This window comes from Sphaeramia orbicularis, chromosome 13, assembly GCF_902148855.1.
Source record: "Sphaeramia orbicularis chromosome 13, fSphaOr1.1, whole genome shotgun sequence".
Lineage (NCBI taxonomy): Eukaryota > Metazoa > Chordata > Actinopteri > Kurtiformes > Apogonidae > Sphaeramia > Sphaeramia orbicularis.
Window position 1 is genome coordinate 48159608 of NC_043969.1, and position 25961 is coordinate 48185568.

At 37.9% G+C, this 25961-nt stretch overlaps 1 protein-coding gene across 2 annotated transcripts in view; it reads right to left on the reverse strand.

Annotated features, from left to right (window-relative positions):
- Positions 1-25961, reverse strand: part of nova2 (NOVA alternative splicing regulator 2) — a 116921-nt gene that overhangs the window by 16541 nt on the left and 74419 nt on the right. For both annotated transcript variants that reach the window (XM_030151203.1, XM_030151202.1), the window contains one exon: positions 6904-7070. In XM_030151203.1, the coding sequence (XP_030007063.1) occupies positions 6904-7070 (167 nt within the window). The remainder of the gene's footprint in view (positions 1-6903; positions 7071-25961) is intronic.

A 25961-nucleotide genomic window follows, 5' to 3' on the forward strand; every position in this document is an offset into this window, starting at 1 on the left:
CCACATTATTTATCATTTTATTTTATATTATGTCCACATTTGACCTGAAAACTGAATTAAATTAAGACAAATGCAGTTTTTATTCTATTTTTTTAACATATTTCTGTGTCTGTGTCGTTTCTCCATGTTTTCTGTAAGAGCCACTTCCTGTGTAAGGCTGCAATAACAGGAAGTAGGAAACAGGTGTCCCCCCTGGAGGTGAAAGGTCACAGAGGGAGGGGCCGGAAACCGTCCAGACCTGAGGTCAGGTTTGGAGCCGGCGGTGAGAATTTAAAAACCTCAGAATGAAACAAACCGCAGGACGTGAAGCCTTCCACGCCCAAATGACAGGAAGGTCTTATGTAACGAATGGTGAGGGTTAACGAGGCGTCATGTGACCTGAGGAAAACTGTAAACCTACTGAGTAAAATTAAAATAAAGACTAAGACGTTTATTATTGGTTCATTTTTCATGTTTTACTTTGATCATTTTGTATTTATTTTACGTATTTCATTCATTTTTGGTTAATTTTACTGATTGTTTTGCTGATTTTTGTTGTTTGTGTAGATTACTTTATTGACTTTTCATCCTTTTGTTAATTACTGTGATATTTTAATCATTTTTGTGCATGCTGTTGCAAGTAATTTTATTATTATTTCATTCATTTTCTTCACGTTGATTTACTGGTTTATTTATTTACTGAGGTTTGTTTTTGTTGTTGATTATTTTGTTCATATTTTTACATTTTAAAGATTAATTTGATCATTTTTGTTCATTTTGTTATTTATTTTGCTCTTCTTTGGTTATTTTATTGATATTTTTGTTCATTTTAAAGATTATTTTTGATAATTCTTTAGTACATTTTTGTCCATTTTTTTTTATAGTAGTCACACTTTTGGTCATTTTAAAAATCATGATAATTTTTTTTATTTTTACACATTTTTTTTAAAAAAAATTAATTATTTCTGTTCATTTTCTTCAAGTTATCATTTTACTGATTTTTGTTTTACATTATTTTGTAAAATTTTTTTCATTTTAAGAGTAATTTGATCATTTTTGCTAATTTTGTGTTTATTATGTTGCTTATTTTATTCCTTTTGGTTATTTTATTGACATTTATTCATTTTAAAGTTTATTTTTATTATTTTTATGATCAAAATACCCTCTAAAATGTATACTTTTTTCATTAATTTATTCTGATTATTATTATTTATTTATTTGATTCTCATACGACCATGTTTCATTTTCATTATTAACTTTTCTTCTTGCCTCTTTTATTTCCTGTTTTCTGTATAAACTCGTCTTTAACCTCATGTTTTTATCTGACTCCTCGTCGTTTGGACTGAACGTCTCCGTCGTCGTAACCGGAGGACGTGTTGCCGTGTCAACACGACGCTCGCTGTGTTTTTACAAGCGTCGCCACGAGGCGAATAATAAACGTCATAAAATCCTTCAGTAAATTCTTGTCCTGTCGATGTCATGTCAGAGCTCAGGACGATTCAGCCTCGTAAATCAGTTTAAAGACGCCGGCGAATGTTTGTCTTTGTATCAGCAGCTGTTTCCTCCAGTCAGAGGTCGGCTTCCCTTCATTCCTTCATCCCTTCCTTCAGTACCTTCTTCTATCCTTCCTCCTTTCCTCTTCCTTCCTCCTACATTTCTCTTCCTCTGGTTTTTCCTTCATTCCATCCTTATTTCCTTCTTTCTTCCTTCAATCCCTCTGAGCACTTTCTTGTTTTTTCCTCTTCTTCCTTCTTTCCTTCCTCTTTTTGTCTTGTCTTTCCTTCAATTTTTTATCTACTGTTTCTTTCTTTCCTTCCTTCCTTCCTCCTAGTTGTCTTCCCTCCTACATTTATCTTTCCTTCATTCCATCGTTATTTCCTTCCTTCTTTCCTTCCTCTTTATTTCTTCATTCCCTTCTGTCTTCCTTCTTTCCTTCCTCCCTTTGTTTTTTCCTTCCTTTTTTTGTCTTCTCGTCTTTCCCTCAATTCTTTTTCCCTATTTTTTCTGTTTCCTTCCTTTCTTCTATCCTTTCTCTTTCTAGTTCTCTTTCCTTGTAAATTTCTCTTGCTTCATTCCTTTCTTTTAATTTCTCTTCTGTTCATCCTTCCCTGAATTATTCCTCCCTTTTTCTTCCTTCCTTCCATCCTTATTTCCTTTTTGCTCTTTCTTCTTTCAGTGTCTCCTTCCTTCCTTCCTTTTATCCTTCTATCCTTCCTCCTTCTAGTTCTCTTTCCTCCTAAGTGTCTTCCATTCTTCCTTCCTTTCTACAATATCTCTTCTGTTCATTCTTCCCTAAATCATTCCTCCCTTCTTCCCTTCTTCTTCCTTCCTTTCATCCTTATTTCCTTTTTGCCCTTTCTTCTTTCAGTGTCTCTTCCTTCCTTCCTTCCTGTTTAGTTTTCTTCTGTTCTTCCTTCCCTGAATCATTCCTCCCTTCCTCCCTTTTTACTTCCTTCCATCCTTTTTTCCTTCTTTGCTCTTTCTTCCTTCGGTGTCTCCTTCCTCTCTTCCTCTCTTCCTTCCTTCCTTTTGTTTTTCTCTCCATCTGCAGCTGTTTCTTCGCTGTTGACTAATGACACCTCAGATGGTCTTGCGTTTTCCGGACGTTCGTTCCTGGTCGTCCTCATCCATCTGCCACCGTGAAACGCCGCTGTTTTTCCACGTCTGTCTTCGTCGTCCTTCATCCGGTCCCAGAGCTGGACCCCAAACCCCGACGCCACATGGTCCGACAGCCGGTGACAAATGAATCCCAGGCCCAGGACTAGAGGCAGAGCGGTGACGGTTTGTCTGTCGGAGGATGTCTCAGATGTGCGATGTTTGTGGTCGTGGGTCAGATTCAAAGTGAGGCTGGCGTCACATTCAGGGGAAGTCGGTCAGATTTCACCACAACACTTGACCTTCTGACCTTCAGTTCAGACGAAACACTCACATTTATCCTTTAAAACAAACATGCACCTTACGATTATTATTTGTATTTATTCATTCATTGCTACCTCTGCAATAACAATGGTAAATATAAAATTACCCATAATGCACAACGCATGTTTACATTCTGTCACATCCTATTTACATCATCTTATCCATGAAGTCACGTTATTTATAGGACATAGTTGTTCTTTTTATTATTTATTATATTATGTTATGTTATGTTTTGTTGTTCTTTTTCACTGTAGCAGATTCTTTTTCATTTATTATTATTATATTATATTATTTATAATATATTATGAGGCTGAGATAGAGGATAATGTCTTATGATTACAATGATTATTATTATTATTATTGTTATTATTATTATCATTATTATTATTATTTTTGCATACAATGTGGTTCTGCTACTTGAACCTTAATTTCCTGAAGGTCAATAAAAGATTAGTCTAATCTAATTTGTTTTTTCTTTGTTTTCTTAGATTTCTTTAATTGAGTTAAATTGTGCCTGAGAACAACTAAAGTTTTTTGCATTGACTGAATCATAAGCCCGTTGTTTTCTTGTTATTTTCATACTTTATTTGTTGCTTTGTTAATTTTTTTTTTTTTTTTTTTTACAGTATTTTGTGTCTGAAGTTTCTGCTGTTTTTTTTTTTTTTAAATTCTAAGTAATGACGTGGATCCAAAGGTCACCTGGAGCTCTGGATTCCCAGTGCCATTAAACGCACCGGCCCATTTAGCGTCCTCTGTCACATGGTATAAATAGACTGAAGAGTGATGGGGAGGGGTCATTAAGAGGGGGGGGTACCCTCTGTCTACAGACTAAATATCAGCTCTTAGACTCAGGGTCGACCACAACAGCCGCTCAGAATCTGCCTTCAGTCATTCCTTCCATCCTTCCATCCTTCCTTCAGTCCTTCCTTCTATCCTTCCCTCTATCCTTCCTTAGGTCCTTTTTTCCTTCCTAGCTCCAGTTCTCTTTCCTCCCCCTTTCTTTTTCCCCTCAGTCCTCATTTCTTTCTTGCCTTTTTCTTCTGTTCTTCCTTCCCTCAATCATTCCTCCCTCCCTGGTTAATTTTCCTTCCATCCTTCCTTCCTTATATTTTTCTTTCTTCATTCTTTCTTTCCTTGTTCTCTTCTTCCTTTGTTTCCATCAATCCTTTCTTCCTTCCTTCCTCTTGCTTCTGCTCTTCCTTCTTAACTTCCTTTCTTCGTTCTTTTTTTTGCCTTCTTGTCTTTCCTTAAATCCGTTTTCCTACTTATTTCTTTTTGTTTTCTATTTTCCTTCCTTCCTTCTTTCTTTTCTCTTCCTTCAATACCGCCTTCTTTCCTGGTTTCCTCCTAATATAAAGTTGTCTTCCTTCCTACTTTTGTTTTCCTTCTTTCTTTCCTCTTCCCTACTTCCGAACTTTTTATTTCTTTAATCCTTTTTTCCTTCCTCTTTATTCTTTCCTTCCTTTTTTCCTTCTGGTCTTTCCATCATTCTTTTCTAATTCTTTCTTTTTCCTTCCTTCCTTCCCTTCTACCTTTCTCTTCCTTCCTTTCTTCCTTCCTTCCTTCCTCTCACTCTTTTCTCCTTCCTTTCCTTTACATTCATCACCTTTTACATTTTACTCATTAGACTAAATTTTTTTTCTGGCTGTAGATTCTTTTCTTTTTTTTTTCCTTCCTGCTCTGTTTGGACCAGGTATTTTTAAAAAACAACAAAGAACAGGATTCATTTTAGTCTCATTTTTTCCGTTGAGTTAATTTCGCAGCTGATTGTAAAGTCAATCTAAGCGGCAAAAACACAAACACAATTAGCGCAGCCATTGATTACCGTCCAAGTCTGTTTAAAGCATGATTATCATCCTCTCTTCATGATTGCCGTGTATTGATCGGTCCGTCCTGGCATTGTTTCTGTCTATCGACTGTTCGTCTCTGATGCAGAAAACATCGCCACATGCGCCAAAAACCAGCATCCAACGAAGATCCATGGAGATGAATATTTAACAAAAGCCCAGAGAAGTTGGCGTCTTCTTTCTTTGTGTTTGGGCGCTGGTGTTGCATTATTCTTGCGTATGTTTCCCCCTCGCTGGGTGTTTTTTTTTTTCATCCTCTGTGCGTTCCAGGGGATGTGGATGTGCAGGGACGCCATGCCTCCTTCGGGATAATTATAGCGATCAGACGTTTATACAGTCCTCTGAGTTTTTTTTTTTTTTTTGCAGAATCCACATTTCTATAGAGAGATTTATGCATAATTAATCAAAAGTAGGTGCAAACACAGGCCTTGCGCCCACACACTGTAGAACCAAGTCAAAACAGGTTCATAAAATGGCTGAAAACGACGAGATAAAACTGCGATCGCATCATGTTTCTAATTCCATCTTATTTCTGGGTACATATGGATGACTGGATGTGAAAAAACTTGAGAATTTAGGAGATTAGCTGCGACATTTAGGGGTAAAATTACATTAAATATGTCAAAAATCACTGCATTGGAGCCCATTGGACCTAGAGGACGATGCTGTGATGTCAAATATAGTAAATCAGAAATGAGTTTCACATTTTTCATCCTCAGGTTTAGTCAAATTGTCAAAATCTGGTCTGGTTTTTCTGGAATCAGATCTTGAAAATAGTCTAGAATCACACCCTGTGCATTAAATATATGGTCTGCTATTATATTAAGATTTTATCCACAACATTTTGTCCTCAGTTCTTTTCCAGTGTCCACAACATGTACAGTATTTTGCACTAATTAACCCATAAAGCTGCATGTTTATTCAGTTTAGTCACGAACATGTGATTTTTATCCCGTTTTTGTCTTTATCAGTCTCTTCCTACAGAATAAACTCCACCTACTTCGCATTCGATGATTATCATTTAAAGTACTTGAATGCAATTAAAATGAACAGATACTGACTTTTCGCTGAATGATGTTGCCACGGTAACGCAGGAAGCTTTAATGTTTTACCACATGAGGTTTGACCTTGACCTACAAAACTTGGTTTGAGCATGAATCAGGTTCAGATGCATGAATGAACCCCCATCAACCCAACAGGAAGTGCGCTGTTTCTGTTCTGTTTCTGGTTCAAATATGTAATTTTTGCTCTGTTTTGGCCAAACCCGTCCTCTATAAATACATCAAGTTCCTTTAGATTTGGTAAGTTTCATATCAAAACCTCCTGGAGCCACACCTTAAACCCAACAGGAAGTCCTCCGTTTTGGCTTAAATATGTGATTTTTGTCCCATTTTTTTTTTTTTTTTTTTTGCAGTTTGTAACCATCACACTAATGACACAGGACGTAACAGTTAAGTCTTTTACACTACATCTTTTTTTCCATTTTGTCAATTGTTTTGTTCCTTTTTGCTTTTTTTGTTGGTCAATTTGTCCATTTTGTTAATTAATTTTGATAATTTTTTTGTAGTTTTGTCACAAATTTTTAAACTTAATTCTAATTTTGTTTCTTGTCTTTTTTTCTAAAAAATGATGATCAAAAGTTGTTGAAAAGTTTGACACTGGTCATGATGCAACATTTGACACATTTTCAATGTTCTACTGTGAATAAAATACGGGTTTTTAATTCATCGTTCGAATATTTCTGGGAGGTGTTGAGTAGATCCACGAACAGACTATGGTTCCTGTACGTCATGAGTTGATGCAGTAGGAAAATAAAACCCACTGTGTTGAAGAAGACGTTCACAAAAACCCCTCAACAACACCTGCCCCAACATAGAACAGAAAAGAATAGAACAGAACAGAACAGCACAGAAAATAACAGAATAGAACAGAACAGAACACGATAGCATAGAATAGAATAGAATAAAATAGAATAGAACAGACCAGCATAGAAAATAACAGAATAGAACAGAACAGGATAGAATAGAATAGAAAATAACAGAATAGAACAGAATAGAAAATAATAGAACAGAATAGAATAGAACAAAACAAAACAGAATAGAACAGAATAGAACAGAATAGAAAATAATAGAATAGAATAGAATAGAATAGAACGGACCTGCTTGACCCGGTCTGGGTTGACGGTGGTCTGCGGCTGCAGGATGCTGACCGGTTCTGTCTTCTGGGTGCTCTGAGGCATCTCCCTCACCTTCTCGGCGATGAAGTCATGGACGCCGTTCAGAGCCTCGACCGTCCCCTGGATCAGACAAACCCGCTCTGTCGTCCCTGAAAACACAAAAAGACAAACCCGTCAGAGTCCAAATCTGCCGAGTGAATACATAAAGGAGACAAAGACCAGGTGGACGGACACGGGCTGGAAAGGAACCCCAACATCACACTTGAGCTTCTCTATGAACCTGCCAAGTCTTAAACTAAAACAGCGTTACAGATGGTTTCATTCACTTTTCATGTGCACATATTCACATGTTTCCACAGGTGGGTGGAATCACAGTTTAAACAACTGATGCGCTACAGTATATATATAGATACAGATAAAGTCCCCATTTCTTGCTTTTGTTGCCATTATTTTCATGTGACGCTGAATAAAAATGACACCAAACCGGGCTCATTTTCAACATAACTACTGCCAGATAAGAAAAGATACAGGACTGTAATGATCTCCGCTGGGAAATGAGGTTTCTGCAGCAGCAAATAATAACAGCAAAGCAGAAAAAAAAGAGTAAAATAAAGTTAAGAGGAATAATTTTCAATGAAGCATGGTGGAGGATATTAATAGAAGGCAATTATAAATGTATAATTACATATTCTGGAGGCATGTGTGTCTGTGTGTGTGTGTGTGTGTGTGTGGGGGGGGGTTGGACCAGCTGCTTCCATGTTGTAGAAGCAGAGGAGAGTCCAAGCGAACATTAAACATTCAGAGTGTTATTCCTGACCTCACATGCACGGAGCATCTTCCTCCCCTCCACATATCAAAAACAGCCTCTTTATGTCTGTTTCCAGGATCGGTTCCAGCCAGGAAATTAATCCCCCGGTCACATGAAAAATGAAACACACAGCAGCGATTTCCAGAAACTCTTCGCTCCGAACATGTGCCTTAAGGAAAAACTCCACGGTTCAGATTTACACCGACGGCCGATAAACTGGCTAAACTTCACACCACAAATCAAAACCACTGTGGAGGTTCAGAGGATTTACAGTCCACGGCCTCGGCAGCAGGAACATGTGTGTTTGTGTCGACACGCTGTGTGTTTGTGGATTCATATATTCTCCTATTAGTTCACACCGAAGTCAGATTTAACACTGAACTAATGAGGAATAAAAAGGAAACGCATCGATAAAACTAAACGACGATACAAATCCATTAACCATCAAAATAATACCACCAAGTCCAGACACCAGCATGTGGTTTGGGTTAGGAAACGTTCACGGTAAGGGTTTAAAACTCATTTTTCTTTTCTGGTCAGGTTGCATTTTAGGCTCTTAGGCCTTTACTTTATTGTGATAATGTTGCATTTTGTGTTTGTGTTTGTTATTTTGGACAACATGGTGGCGTTTTTGCAGTGACCTCTGTTGACACCAATTAAAGTCATTCAGCCTCTGATAGCATTTATGGTTACATTTTAATTGTATTTACTTATCTATTTTTCTATTATTGTTAACATTGATCTGGTTTAGTCAAATTTTAATGCATTAGCATGGTTAATTAGGTTTATCGTTAAAATTTTGATTATTTTTATTTAAGTCAAATTTTTACTTGTTTACACAGATTTATTTTTATCAGTTTTTCTGTCTATCTGTCTATGCTAAATATGCAAAAAGCTAATCTTAGCATGTTAGCAGGTATGTCTATGAAGTTAAGTTGCTAATTAAATATATTTAAAATAAATCATTTATAATGTAATACAGAAAGTTTGCCTGTTAATGTAATATCAACATTTTACGTATGCAGATAGATAATAGTTTAATATTATTTAACGCATGTGGAACATTAGTGTTTATCCTGTTATCTTGTTAACATGCTAACATAGGTTATATTAATAAAAATTTGTCCGACACTGTAAATTATATGTTATATTACAACAGGAATAATTTTAGAAGTAATTTAATTATTTTGTTACATCTATGTGTTAAGTAGTACAGTTATGTTTAAAATGCTAGCTGCTGTGAATTATAAAACCTAACATGCTAAACATAGCCTTTAGCTAATGCCAGCATTTAGCTTTTTCCATTTCACACTAACATTTGTGGACTTAAAGAACATCTATTTCATCACATATTGCACATATTTTGAATTTTTCCCTCCTAATGTTCAAATTTTGCTGCACATTGGAAAGAAGTGAAAGATGTACACAAAAACTTACTAAAAGTCTGTTAAAATGAAAAATTCCATTCACATAATTCCAACCCAGACAGGTTTTATCCACACTGGTGAAGTGAGATGGTTCAAAATGATAAATGTAGATGTATCGGGGCCTTCATTAATGACGATATTGGTCGTTTGTGGCTTTAAATGCTCCTTTATGATCAGAACGTTTCCTTCAGTTATCACCAGAACATTTATAATATTTATAACATCATGTTTATGTGTTTATGATTCATGTTTAGTTGAACAGTGCATGTGGAAGTAGGTTCATCACTCTCCAAAAAGTGTAAAATGTCTGATAATTAGGCCTAATTTAATGTAAAACTAACTCTGATGTGATGTAAATAGTACATGAAGGTGAATGTCTGAGTCTAAGACGTCTGGAGAAAACAGATAAACTGGTGTAGAATGAGTTGGTTTGGTTCTGAAACAGTTCCAGGTTAAAATACTGAGGGTAAATACGTCAGTGTTGAATCCAGACCAGGCACAGGCAGAATCTAGGCCAATGCAAAGCCTCTCAGTCGGCCTGTAGATCAACAGCACACTGAAAACTAAATCTGTCCTCGACCTTTTACCATCTATTGTCTCACTCCTCTTTTCCCTGTCGTCGTTTCCCTAATTTCCTTCTTCCATCTCCCTCGGTTGCAGTTTTTAGCCTGATCTGTTCTTATCTCAGCCCAGCAGAGCGTTAGCCGCCGTTTCCTGCCTCCTTCTGTGATTGGTTCGGCACGGTTCAGCTTGGTTCGGCTGGATTTGGCCCAGATGGATTGAAAACATGAAGCGATGGAAGCACATTTTTACATGGAGGTGAATCTGATGCTTCAACGAAAACCAAAACTATCTGTTCATACATATCATCTCTACACAATCACACAATAATACATTAGCTGATTCCAGTTTTTAGCACAAAACAGACAAACAAAATGATGATCAAATATACTAATATATTCATGTATGTAAAGGATCTGCAGAAGCCTTAAAGGTTCAGGATGTACAATTCTGGAGTTTTCGTGTTTGTTTTTCTCAAGAAAAATGAACCAAAAATGAACAAATATTTAAGAAAATGTAATAATATAAGGTCAATATTAGGTTTGAGATTGAAAAAGGTCCCGGTAAAGGTCAAAATAAACGTACAAAACCACCAGAAATGCAAAGTCCAGTCACTTCAATAATTGACTCACACTGTTCTTTTTCTGGTGATGTTTTTTAGCTGTGACAATAATGTTGTATTAACTCCTTCAGTTTACTCCTGAGGAAACAAAAATAAATAAAGTAGCCAAAAAATTATTAAAATAACACAGAAAATGAACAAAATAATGAAGAAAATGATCTAAATTAGGATTAAAGTAATCAAAACAAAAACTGACCAAACAATAAAAAATTACCAAAATAATGAAGAAAACAAATAAAATAATGAAGCGAATTAAAACAAATGTGGAAAACGAACAAAAATCAATAAAATAATTAATAAAAAGACTACATAATGAAGAAAATAAAGAAAAAAAATTTAGAAAATCAGCAAAATAATCAAGAAAATTAACAAACAAAATTTAAAAAACTGAACACAATCATGAAAAAATGAACAAAAGGAAGAAAAAAATGAGGACAGAAAACAATATTGAACAAAACAATCAACAAAAGTCAAACAAAATGAGTAAAAAACATTCTGATTGAATGGTGTTTCCTGGTTGGAGTTCATTTGAACTCAGTGTTAAATGTATCTGTTCCATCTGAAGACTGGAGTCTATCATTAAATGAGCAGATGTTTCATCCTCAACCTTTAAACCAACGTGTCTCAAACATCAGAGGCTAAAAATAAAACGTGACGCCGCAGTGAGGCGTTCGAGGCCTTCAAGGCGTCCGTGGCGTTCGGATACCTGGTCACGCTGCGTTAACCCCCGCCCTATTTTTACAGTGTGATGACGGCGCTGACAAACGGCGTCTGCTGACAGTGGCCGAATGCCTCAGACAATCAGCTAACGAGAGGCGGCGGCGAGGTCAGCGGCAGCGGTGTGTGGATGGACAGACGACGAGGTGGTCGACCAATCACAGTGCATCCTCCTCAGAGCGTGTGAATGTGCGTGTGCTGATTCTGAGGAAACTGGGCCTCGCCTCCCCCCGACAGCTGGTGCCCTCTGGGTAATCTGGCCCCGTCCAATCAGAGCGGAGGATTAACAGGCCATTGTTTTGGCTCCAGTGTCAACGTGTGTTGGTGTTTGTGTGTTTGTTTTGCAGTCGTTGTGTTTTGTGACGGCGACTGTCAGAGCAGATCAACCTGAAACTGGACGATGGATGAGACACACAGCGGCGGCGAGGAGCTCAGTCTGAGTCACAGTCTAAGTCGGACACATCCAGGTGTTTGATTATCAGTCAGTTACAAAAGATGGTGATCAATAATAACCCTTTAGACACTGGAGTTAAAAAATAATATTCAATTTTGATACCTAGATTTTAAAAAGCTGTACCGTAGAAGTGGTTAAAGTCACACTGTAAAGGAGAAAAATATGACCCAAAGTTCATGATGGGAGTAAATGTACTCATCTAATTTGCATATTGTGATGTCACAGGGCGGTGGCCATATTGGACTATGTAACTTTTAGTAAAATTGAACTTTGAATATATTTACACAGAACTTTTCTTTGTGTTTTTTTTTTTTTTGTCATTTTATCCTTTAAATAAATGAACTTAAACATTAGCACAAAGTAAAATGCAGTAAGTTTTAGGATGTTTTCACACCTGGATGGATTGAAGCCGGTGTTTCATAACAAGTCTTTGGTTCTGTTCGACTGTTCATATGTGAAAGCAGTAATTGCGCTCCGTTTCAAAACAAAACAACCGAGCTGAGACCACTTGGAAGAGGTGGTCTTGGCTTGATTGCAATCACTCTGTAGAACAGTTCGTTTAAACGTTAAACGTTTCGTTTAAAAGTGTAAACATGAAAACAGTGATAGAAACACACAACTCCAGTTCTCTACCACTCTGGGTCTGATATGCTGCACTGTTGCAAACATTACCATCAAGCAGAGTGGCTGTGTCGAAAAAGTGCAAATGCCAGACGTAAACAGACAGTCGACTAATGAGCTTAATGAGCTTCATACCTTTGGTCAGCTGATAGATAAGCAAGTGGAGAAATTTGGACGGAGGAAGAGATAGAATATAGAGATAGAATGTCTCATTGGCATTTGGGAAGCCGAGCGGACATGAACCAAAACAAGGTGATGCACAACACTGGAACACATCAGCCATTTCTCGCTATCAAGAACGCAGAGTATGGTCTTGGTAGGAACGATCTCAGAGAACGGCCTTCCTAAGAACACAAGTGTATCTGTAACTGAACAGCTGCATCCTTGTGAACTTTCCTCCATGTCTCTGCTGTATTTCTGTCATCTGCTCCATAATGTATTTCCCTCAAATCACCACAATGTCACTGATTGGATTTCAATACATTTGTACTCGTATTTACATGTCGTTTATACATTTTGTATATTTTTCCAAACTGTAATACAGTTTGTTGAATCCCATATCACGATAATAAAGACGTATTTTTCGCTATCCTGCCTCTCGCTCGTGTTCTAACATTATATCACATCATCTCGTTACAGTCTAGTCTACAGTCTACAGTCTAGTCAATTAAACCTTCCTGAATTAAGTTATCAGAAGCCGCTGTAGCATTTGAGAGTAGTACGAAGTGCATCTTGGGATATTTTCCAGCCAAGTCTACACGACTCACCAACTAGTGTAGAGCTGCACAATATACCGTTTGAGCATCTCCATCGCAATGTACGTGTGCGCAATAGTCACACCGCAGGTTCTGCAATGTAGGAGGTAAAGGAACTCAACGTGTTCTCAACTAAGTTGAGGCTACTAAGGCTACCTGACACACGCTGTGCACAGCCATCCACCAATCACAGTCATTCTTAATCAGTTTGCCGAAGCAGACCACGCCATGCCTGGTAACAACATTGAAAAATGGGCAACGAACAAGAGAAAATCCCCGACAACAAAGACTTGGTGCCAAAAAGAAAAGCGACGTCAGTTATCGGGAATTATTTCATCTACAAGAAGGATGAAACTGAAACACGTGTTCTGTCGACAGTGCCTTAGAATTGTTGCAAAAACGAGACAAAAAACAACTAATTTGTTTGACCATTTACGTCAGCATTACACAGCTATTTCATATCACAATATATATTGCATGGTTAAAAAAATCGCCATGCCAGTTTATTCCAGTTTAGTACAGCCCTAAAACCAACGCATCCTTTGTTTAAGCTAGCTGACAAGAACAACATCTGAAATATTCCATGTGTTTTTGGTTTATGCGAACTTGCAATTGGAACAGTACTTGGGCCACGACTGATGACGTGTCACGAGAACGGAAGAACAGAAAAGAATGCATGTTGAGAAATGGCTATTTTAATATATTACTCCCTGAATCGGAACAAAATTCAGGGTGAAAACACCTTCAGTATCTTTTTTATCCAAACAGCAGAGTCGACAAATCTGTCCTTATTGATCCGAACTAAAACTAAATAAACTGTACTTACTAAACCAGTTCAGGACCACGGCTTTAAACTGGATTTTCTTCTTCACTTTGTAGAGAAACATGTACTGGAATGGTGTTAGGACTGAAGGGGCACATGCCCGCCTTCTACTGGTGGGAGGTGGTAACAAGATTTGGAAACTATCTGGAGTTATTATGGTCTGTTTGTTGGAGCTTAGAGTTAATGTTTAACACTGAGGAATTTTCAGTCAATTCTCTGGGTTTGTTGTGTCTATTTCTTGATTTTTAGAAAAATGTAAGATTTAGCTGATGAAGAAGAAGAAAATGATGAAGACGAGGATGAAGCGGTTTCCTCCTCGGAGCCAAATACTGAAGTTAAGTTTGTCCAAGTTTTTCATATTTGAGAAACATCAGCATCGTCTCAACAGGAAGAAGAGACGAGATGTGACATCATGGCCGGAGGTCTGGCGTTCACAGGTACATGATGTTCATCTCCTGCTACGCCGTCACATACAGCTTTTACACCCCACCCCACCCCAGAAAAACATCAGCGAGGGGGGGTCCAGAGATTCACACGACTTCTGTCACATCCAAACAGCGTCAAGGACGACAACGAGACAGAGAAACCGGCGGGACTGGGACGAGGGATGGCAGATACGACAGGGGTGTCAAAACAGAGAGGGACAAACCTCAGACAGACCTGTCACAAAACGGACCGGAACCAGAACCACAGACCAGAACCAGAGACGAAAACCAGAATCAGAACTAGAGACCAGAACCAGAACTAGAAACACAAACACAACCCATAAGAGGGAAAACTAATCCAATAACTGTCGCTATGTGTCTCCACAATGAACAAAATAATGAGCAAAAAACTAAGAAAATGTAGAAGAAAATGAACAAATGATTTCAAAATGATTAAAAATGAACAAAATAATGAACTAAAAGAATGCAAATTGACAAGAAAATTTATAGAAATGAGAAAAATGAATAAATATGAACAAAGAAAAATGAACTAAATTAACTAAAAAAAAAGAGTAAAATTTAGAAGAAAATTAACTAAAAAAATTAACTAAAATGAAAAATTATAAAGAAAGAAAATGAACAAGCTATGAATAAATGAATGAACTAAATAATAAACTAAATGGAAAAAAAAACTGACGATCAAATGAATAAAAATGACCAAAACAAGCAATAAACAATAAAACTATAAAATAATATCTAAGTCTAAGTTTTATACGTTTTCTATTAATCTATTCATACTTTACTGCGAATTTGGCTCCAGGTCGTAAAAATTAAACTGTAAGTAAAATTTAAATATAATATGTGAGAAAGAATTGAATGAATGAATGAATGAACCCGTCTCTGAGTCTCATGGATCCACATCGGGACCCGGTTTAACATAATCCCATTAACCAGATCTCCTCAGCCTGCGGATCAGTGCAGGTTAACCAGCACCTTTAGACCAGATCAGGTGGATTAACGACCCGTTAGAGGCGACGCTCGGCGCAGAGTCACTGCGAGGGTTAAACAGCGAGCGGGGGGTTTACGGAACAACATGAACGAAACCAAACTGGTTCCATCCACGTGTCATCAACTACAAAATCCACCCATGAAACACTGAAAACTCAATAGGAACTCAAAAAAACTATATTACCCAAGAGCCTCAGCTGTAGGTACAATGGAGAAGACCCTTTAAATAGTTTCAACAAAGTGAATTTTACAGCTTTTTAAACTGAAAGTGATTGAAAACACACCAGTTTCATCTTTTTATTCTAATCTGTTACTGTCAACAAAGTTTTACTAACTATAAGAGAATAGTTTCTTCAGTGAAAATGCAAAAAACAAACAACTTCAAAAGAAGAAAATGACAAAAGAAGACAATATATATAAATAAAACTAAAATGACTTAAAAAAACAGAGACGAAACTGGTGAAAATGCTGAAGTGAACATAAGATGAACATGTAATAAAAAAAGGACAAAAATACCATAACTGCAAAAATGTAGGTAAAAAATGAAAAATTTGCTAATAAAACAGCTTCATGACTAATAAACAGACTCCAGATCGTAAAAATTAAGCTGAAAATAAAAGCTAAAACGCTGAAAGTGACATGAAAAGACAAAAACAAGAAAAATGTAGAAATGGTCAAACAAAAATAATGTAAAATGATGTAAGACAGAAAGAAAGAAAGAAAGAAAATGATTAAACTATTGAAAACAACATGAAAAATGTTGGAAAAAATGAGGAAAAAAGCTGAATTTATGCAAACAATTAAAAATGACAAAAACAACTGTATCTGTCTGTATATAGATATATAATAGATAGATCCGTAGATGATAGATCTGTATATAGGTATATAATAGATAGATCTGTAGGTGATAGATCTGTATATAGATATATGATAGATCTGTAGGTGATAGATCTGTAAATAGATCTATAATAGATAGACCTGTAGATGACAGATGTTGCGTAACTGCTGCTGTTAACTTTCTGCCTGTAACTGTAAACCAGTGGAGGAGGAGGTCACCATTAACCCTTTCACTGATCCTGCTTTGTTTCCGTGGTAACTGGCGGTCTCTGCCCCCCTCCCCTTCCCGTGTGCGTGCGCGTACATACACATGTGCGCCGGGCGGCGTGCAGCTGGGCAGCTGTCGGTGATGTCATGGCGTGTTATTCCTACAGGAGACGGACTGGGAGATGTAGAAAGTCATGAGTGCATGTGTTGATGTAATCAGGAGCAGTAAGGAAACTTGGACCTGTTCACCGAGAAGCCGACCAAGAGTTCATTAGAGAGGAGGGAAGGAAGGGAGCGAGGAAGGAAGGGAAGGAAGGAAAAGAAGGAGGGAGGGTGGAAGAGAAGCAAAAGCATTAGATGGACAGTGGAAAGTGAAGCAGGGAGCAGTAAAAGGCGCTGGTGTGGGTCCAGCAGTGCAGCTTATGTGGATGAAAATGTGATGGTTGTTTTGGAAAACGCTGGCGTAGATGGGGCTGGCCTCCCCGAGCGCCTGGCGAGAGCTGGAACCCCCCCACCCCACCCCACCCCACTGGCATCCACATCGTTTACACCAGACCAAATCATGGTCAATTAGGAAAAACTCATGAAATGCTGATGTGACTGCGGTCAGCGGGCCGGGGGGGCCCCGCTTTTACTGCACTTTCACTGGATCCAACAAACAACACAAACCCAACAACCTCCACGTTTCCGCGGGTTACCTGTCGACTGGACACCGAGGCGATAACGGGCGCAATATAACGGCTTTATTTCAGCTGCACAAGGTCAAGTTTGGAGAGTTTAGGGGGGGGGGAGGGTCAAACTGATTTGAGTTCAGGGGCCAAATACAGTTTAATGTGATGTAAAAAGGATCAGAGCAGTAGAACAATAATATAATAATACAGAAATAATGACAAAGACAAACTTTCATCTATGTTTTAGAGTGAAAAAAGTTAACTACATAAAGAACATGTTTACATCTACAATGTATCTTTAAAAAAATGTGAATAACAAAAACAACCTGAAATTCCTGCAGAAAAATAAGTGTAATTTAACAATATTCTGCCTCAGTTTATCATTTATATGTACATTTTACATATAAATACACACACACACACACACACACACACACAGATAGATAGATAATTTATTTCTCTTAAAACATTTCAGGTTGCTTCTTTTTTTTATGACCATGCCATGGTGATAAAGGCAGTTTAATGTTTACAGAGAGTGCCTTGGAGTTTTCTTCCAGTTTGTTATCTACTTTATGAATCCCTTTTTCCAAAGAGCACCTCCAACAAACTCTCTTTTGGTCCTAGAAACATTCCTTCCTATGAATTTTTAAAACCAGTGCAGTTGGATCAATGACAGTGGATGGACACACTGGGTTTATGTTCAGTTAATGAGAGATCTGACTGAAAAAGTCCTTTTTTCTTCAGTTTTCTCTGTGTCTGATATAATAACCTTCAACTTTAATCTGAGCTTTAATGAACATCTACATGATCATTGAATTAAATATAGGAAAACACACGATTTACACTGAAAAAACACAAAATACAGAGGATAATATTATAATAAATGGTGACAAATCAGTTAAGAAAAGTCATATATAGAGAAAAAAATGCACAGTTTTGGAAGTGCCACAAAAGCAGCACTGGGTCTGTATGGGTTAATTTGCAAAACAGGATATTTACAAGGTTTCTGTTGCATACGACTGTTGTTTTCTCAGATTTATCACATTTTGCTTCGATTCCAAACCCTTATTTTTCTGTTGTTTGAGTTTCATGTGGTGTCATTAGTCACTTCCTGTCTTTGGTTCTTTCTCTTGTACTTTTTTCCCCTCGTGTTATTGTTGAATTATCGTCTTGGAAACGATGGCGGGATCAGCCTGAACATGTGTCCCTCCCTCCCCTCATGCTCCCTCCCTCCTCTCCTCCCTCCTCCCCTTTATCGTCCGGCAGTGACGGAGCGCTCGGCCTGAAGAATAAGGCAACTCTGGCTCTAAAGAATAACAAAAGGAGCTGGAAGAAAAGGCAGGAATTCCTCGGCTCTGATGTAAGGCCTTTCACTTGGAGAGTCCCGCTGCTCGGAGCCGCCTCCCCCCCATATAAGCTCCGCCCCCATGTCCTTCAACCCACAAAAAAAACAGTCAGAGCAGCTTGTCTGCAAGCCTCAGCTGCATTTATAGGGTCATTTTGACACTAGGAGGGAATGCATTACAACAGGGAAACAAGAAGAAAGTTAATGAAGTTCCTCCTAAAAACCTCCTCAGTCTCCTACGGTTTTACTAGACCAGTCCACAACCAGATCCAACAGACCGAAAACCAGGATAAAGTGCACGTTCATGCAGGAAAAGGACTTATATTCAGATAAATCAACCAACTTCTCCTCATAAATTGGTGTATTTTTTCCTCCTGATGCTAAAAACAAAAAACAAAAATGAACAATTAGCAACAAAAATTAACAAGAAATGACAATTAAATCAACAAATATTCACTGTCCTGTGTCTTAAATGTATTTTACCATTAAACAGACTCCCTTTTTGTAGATTTTCTATGAATTCTGGTCAAATTTGCAACATGAAGATGGAAATATGATGAAGACAAAGTCCTTTTTCTGCAAAATTGGTCTTTTTTTTGCCAATACTAATCTTGTGAATTTTCACTACATGGTATTGATGTTCCAAACTCTGACCAGCAGGGGGCAGTGTGGCACCAGAACACACTTAGTTCTACCAAAACAACTAACAAATCAGCACTAAGTATCCACAGACTGTATCACTCACTGAATAAAATATAAATCTCATTGATAAAACCAGCATAAAAGACAGTAAAAGATGTTAAAACAGGCTAAAATTTGGTAAAAACAAGTCTAAAAGATTGTAAAACCAAATTATTTGATCGTTAACTCAGACTTGAATCTGGTTAAACTAGCCTAAACTATAGTAAAATCAAACTAAGAGATGGTTTAATCAGTCAAAAGGTTTGTAACACTAGCATAAAAGATGGTTAAACTAAATTAAAAGATGTTAAAACAGACTAAAATTTGCTAAAAGGCTGTAAAACTAAATTATTTGATGGTTAAGTGAGACTTTATAGCTCTGTTAGCTTAGCTCTGTTTTTAGACTGAAAACAGCCACAGTGTTTTCTGTTTGGTTTGTGTCGTCAGTAGCTGAACTAAAGATCTGTTTGGAATTGGACTGTCGCAGTTTAGTCTGAACCGTGGATCAACGAAAGGTAACTTAGCAACGATAAGAACAGCCCATAATAACTTTATACCTCCATAAGCCTCAGAATCAAACACCACTCTTTTCATTTACAGCTGTGTCCAGCAGAGGAAACAACGGCTTCTATTTTTATCACTTGGTTTCTTTGATTCTCAGTCTAAACTCAGCCTTTGTATTAGGTTTCGTTGCCGTTGGAGACCAGTGGAGTGACTCACTACTCCCTCTAGTGGTCATGTACACCACCGGCCAATCTTCTATTTAATCACATGTACTCGAAAGGAAAAGGAAAAAGAAAGGAGTGGAGTGGGTGCATCCTCTCCATCTTTTCCTCCATCTTTTCCTCTATCCTTTCCTTCATCCTTTCCTCCATCCTTTCCTTCATCCTTTCCTCCATCCTTTCCTTCATCCTTTCCTCCATCCTTTCCTTCATCCTTTCCTTCATCCTTTCCTTCATCCTTTCCTCCATCCTTTCCTCCATCCTTTCCTCCATCCTTTCCTTCATCCTTTCCTCCATCCTTTCCTTCATCCTTTCCTCCATCCTTTCCTTCATCCTTTCCTCCATCCTTTCCTTCATCCTTTCCTTCATCCTTTCCTCCATCCTTTCCTCCATCCTTTCCTCCATCCTTTCCTTCATCCTTTCCTCCATACACCACCGGCCAATCTTTTATTTAATCACATTTACTCGAAAGGAAAAGGAAAAAGAAAGGAGTGGAGTGGGTGCATCCTCTCCATCTTTTCCTCCATCCTTTCCTCCATCCTTTCCTTCATCCTTTCCTCCATCCTCCATCCTTTCCTCCATCCTTTTCTCCATCCTTCCCTTCATCCTTTCAGCTGTTTGCTTTGGTCACTTGGGTAACACTGACACTGCTGCCAAGGAAAGGAGAGGAGACCAGAGGGGAGAGGGCTGAGGGAGGGGGATTCTGGGAAACGGGGGGAGGAGACACAGCAGACTGTGAGAAAAGAGGTTTTTAATCAGAAAAATGAGCGACACCTCTGCTGTTTGGTAAAATCCTCCACTTCTGCATCTTAATGTTCCTTTTCCCTCCTATTATTTTGTTCTTTTGTTTTCATTTGGTTAATTATTCTATTCACTTTAGTTAACCTTGCTCATTATTTCTTTCATTTTGGTCATTTTTGTTCATTATTTTGTTAATTTTGTTCATTATATTCCTCATTTCTGTCCATGATTTAGTTCTTGTTTATTCACTTTGTTAGTTTTTGCCCATCATTTTGTTCATTTAAGTTCATTTCTATTTGTTTTTCTCTATTATTTTGTTAATTTTTTGTTAATTTTACATGTTTTTGTCCATTATTTTGCTCATTTCTGTCCCTTTTGTTCATTCTTTTATATTATTTTGTTATTTTTGTTCATTTTTATTTGTTCTATGCCCTAATTTTGTTCATTTCTGTCCTTTTTATTCATATTAGTTCATTATTTTGTTCATTTCTGTCCTTCTTATTCATTTTTCTCCATTATTTTATTCATTTCTGTCTGTTTTATTCCTTTTAGTCCATTATTTTGTTCATTTTTGTCGATTTTGTTAATTGTTTTCCATTATTTTGATCATTTCCATCCATTTTTATTGTTTCTTTTCCAATATTTTGCTCATTTTTGTCCATTTTTATTGTTTCTTTTCCATGATTATGTTCATTTCTGTCCATTTTCTTTGTTCTTTTCCAGTATTTTGTTCATTTTCGTTCGTTTTAATTAGTTTTTTCCATTATTATGTTCATTTCTGTCCATTTTCTTCGTTCTTTTCCATTACTTAGTTCATTTCTGTCCCTTTTTTTCGTTTTTCTCCATTATTTTATTCATTTCTGTCCGTTTATTCATTACCCGGTGGTTGTTATCGTAGTAGATGTGTCGCTCTGATGGATGGACGCCGCGTTGTCTCGTTATTTTTTGTCCTAACGTTGTAAGTTCCTGTCGACAGGTGAACAGGTGTAATGAAGCGCCTCAAACAGGAAGTGACGGCGGTGATGAGAATGGACAGCTGCGATAATGCCGGTGCTCGGTCCGATCGCACACGTACACACACACACACACATCTTCATATCCAACACAGACACATTTACACAGTGGTGGAAAGAACGTAGACACACTCGTACACACTATTTAACCACACACGACTAAATATACACACCTAATCACCGCATTCCCATCTGTCCTCTGCAGCGAACACACACCGAGGCGGGCGGCGTCCTCGGAGGGCCCGCCGCCTCGAAACCCGACCTCGTGTGAATTCCTGGCCGACCCAAACAAGTTCAACGCCGTTCTGGTTTTCCTCTCGCCCTCTAACACACATGCACGGCGTGGCCCCAACACAAACGCAGACGAGGCCACGCTAAACGATCGTCAGCGGGTAACAAAGTGACAGCACCGCCTCCGGGCCTGTTGCCACGGTGACGCTTTTCCTTTATGGCGCGTTCATCTGCAAAAACACAACCTCATCCCCAACCTCAGACTGAAAACCAGGTAGATTCAACAGCGTTTCCATCAAACCCCAGGCCGCTGTAGTCCCACTGGTCGTCATGGCAACACAACATCCCCAGCAGCAAGATGTTTTCAGGCTGTGATCGATTCCACAATATGAACCCAACTCAGACAAGTAATTTATGAATCCCTAGTATCTGCCTGTTCTTCGCCAAAGGATTTCTTTTTTTCATTTCACTGATTATTTTCAGGATTTTTGCTCATAGTTTTTGTTGATTTTTACTCTTTTTTTTTTTTATTATTTAGTTCATTCTGTTGACTGGTGGTGGTCATTTTTTGCTCATTTTTGTTAAATTTGTCAATTATTTTGTTCATTTTGCAAATTTTCTTGATTATTTTGCTCATTTTGTGCATTTCATTGATTATTTGCTTTATTGTGTCGATTGATTTCTGCTTGATTTTTGATCATCTGTTTGTTATAATCAGGAGAAATGGAAAAAATACCAAAAATAAACAAACTAATCAACAAAATGAGTAAAAATTAAAACAAACTAATCAACTAATGATTAAAGATCAGCAAGAATGAACAAGGAATGAGCAAAATGACCAAAATAATCAATGATATGAGCCAAAATCAACAAAATAGAGAAAAAGGTTCATTTTCTGGATTTTTTAATTTTTTTATTTCATTGATTATTTTCAGTATATTTGCTCATTGTTTTGTTGATTTTTGCTCATTTTTAAAATTATGTAGTTCATTTTGTTGACTGGTGGTGGTCAATTTTTGCTCATTTTGTTGAATTTGTCAATTATTTTATATTATTTTTGCTCACTTTCTTGATTATTTTGCTTATTTTGTGCATTTTATTGATTATTTGCTTCATTTTGTTGATTGAGTTCTGCATTTTTGCTCATCTGTTTGTTGTAATAAAATACCAAAAAACAAAATGAAGTAAAAATGAAACAAAATAATCAGCTCAATCAGTAAAGATGATCAACAATGAATAAGGAGTGAGCAAAATGATCAATGATGTGAGCCAAAATCAACAAAAATAAACAAAATAATCAATGAAATGAGTAAAAAATGAACAAAAAATGTGCAAAAATGATGAAAATACTCATGAAAATGAGCAAAAATCAAGACACAACCAAATGATGAAAACCAACACAGTGACATTTAATGACCTGATGTGAGTGTAAATGTTGTATTTGTCGTTTGCTGTTTTTCAGTGTGCGATTGTCGATTTAATCCTAAATTCAGTAAATCAGTAGAATTCACACAGACGGTAGAATACAGTCACAGCTGCCGGTTGATTCCCCCGATAACACACTGACCTTCTACACAGCGACAACACGGACACACAACGACACACAGACACACAATAACACACACAACGAATGACACACTCCAGGATATTCTGTCTTCTTGTTGAGCGTTATCTCCCCTGTCGGTATCTGGTGTCACACAACTGCTGTGATACATCCACACCTGTCTTCATACCCATCGCACACACACACACACACACACACACAAACACACACACACACACACACACACACACACACACACACAGACAGACACACACACACAAATTACCCACGCTGCCTTGCTGCATCCACGGTCAAAGTTATCTAAACATTCCATCCGTGTGTGTGTCTTCATTTTCATATTTTTATCTCCTTTTCTCTGTCTATGTTTGGCTGTTTGTGTGTTTGTGTGTGTGTGTATGTGTGTTGTGTGTCGTGGATGGTGTCAGCTGGTCTAAGCCTCTTGGTCCCACCCTCTTACAGCCTCAAATCCCCCAAATCCACCTCCACCTCCCCATGTGACTACAACTGCCCCTTTAGCCCGCCAGCTGCCCCGACTGTCACAACAACACAGACACACACACAATGACACACAACACACACAGACACACAGACAATAACACACAGATGCACATTGACAGACAACAATGCACACACACACACACACAACTGTCGCAGCAACATACAGACACACAACACACACAGACACACAATGATGCACAATGACAGACAATACACACAGACACACACAAAATGGCACACAACACACACAGACACACACACACACACACAATGACACACAACGCACAGATGCACATTGACAGACAATGATGGACACATACACACAATGACTGTCGCAACAACATACAGACACACACCACACACAGACAGACACGCAATGATGCACACAAACACACAACCACACACACACACAGACAGACACACAATGATGCACACAGACACACAATGGAAAACTGCACAAAATAACGCACAACACACACAGACACACAATGACACACAACACACAGATGCACACAGACACACAAGGATGCACAACTACATTACATACACACAATTTGTGAGTTTTTCTCAGTTATTTTTTACTTTAATATGAGAAAATATTTGAAGTCTTTTCTTTTCATGAATTTGCAACTTTAATGCACTTTTTTAATTCATGAGTTTGACAGAGAATTTACAACTGGAGAGAATACGTTAAATTTTTCTTTGAAATTCTACAATTTCAAATTTTTTTCTTAGACATTTTGGAATCTGAAATTTTTAACCTTCTCAAACAAATGTGTAACGTTTTAAGTAGAATTTCTGAGACTTTTCGTGCAGAATGAGGAGAAAATGTCAGAGTTTCTTGTAAATCTACATCTGAAATCATAGAGAATGTATGAACTTTTTCATAAATTCATGAATTTATTATATTTCCTTTGCTTCATAACAGATGGATGTGTTCGAGTCTGTATGTGTGAGTTTATTTCATTAGTGCAGTTTTCTCTGAAAACGTGGAAAAGAAAAGTAAAAATTAAATCATCTGTCATGTGATCAAACAGACCTGACCGAGGTTTGTGATTGGCTGATGAACCACGCGACTGTTTAATGGGCACGTGGACCGTGATCTGACCCCGAACACACGTCGACACACAACGACACACAACATTTACTCAACAAAGCTCGTCATCCATGGAGACCGACATGCCTGGTGTTTTACATCACCTTCATCATCGTCATCATATGCAATCTGGTCCCCATTTGTTTCAGCTGGGACTGTATGTGTGTGTGTGTGTCTATTTGTGTGTCCTGGCTCTGCTTGTAGCCTGAGAAACTGAAAACTGTGCAGAGTTTCACCAAAAAACATCCTCAACTGCATCTGTACTCTGATCTGGAAAAACACCTACCAAAACACAAACTACCACCACAAACACAAACTACCACCGCACCACAAACTACCACCATAAAAACAAACAACCACCGCACCACAAACTACCACCATAAAAACAAACAACCACCGCACCACAAACTACCACCATAAAAACAAACTACCACCGCAACACAAACTACCACCGTAAACACAAACTACCACCGTAAACACAAACTACCACCATAAAAACAAACTACCACCGCAACACAAACTACCACCGTAAACACAAACTACCACCATAAAAACAAACTACCACCGTAAACACAAACTACCACCATAAACACAAACTACCACCATAAAAACAAACTACCACCGTAAACACAAACTACCACCATAAACACAAACTACCACCGTAAACACAAACTACCACCATAAAAACAAACTACCACCGTAAACACAAACTACCACCGTAAACACACACTACCACCATAAACACAAACTACCACCGTAAACACACGCTGACAGTGGTAAATCAGTCCCAGTCTAAGCGTCAGCTGGTGAATGGGCAGAATATCAACCTGTCATCACCACAGGGTCAAAGGTCTTGAACCCTATCAGCCAATCAGCACCTCCCTCTGTGGGAATCCACAACGCCTGTCTGACCCCGACAACGAACGCCCAGAGAGACATGAGAGACGTGCAGAGGACGAGGACACACACACACACACACACACACACACACGAAGAGTTAAACATGCTCATACGAGGACGAACGTCATCTGTGATTTAACGGACGATTCATTAAAGATACGAGATGAAAACCATGTAAAAAACGTGACGAGGTGAAAACAGCTGATGATTCTGTGACTGTTTTCATTTTGTCCATTTTATTCATTTTCATTCAACAAACACAACTATTTTTCTCATAACTTCTTTTTTGTCTTTCCCAGAGTCATTTATTCTC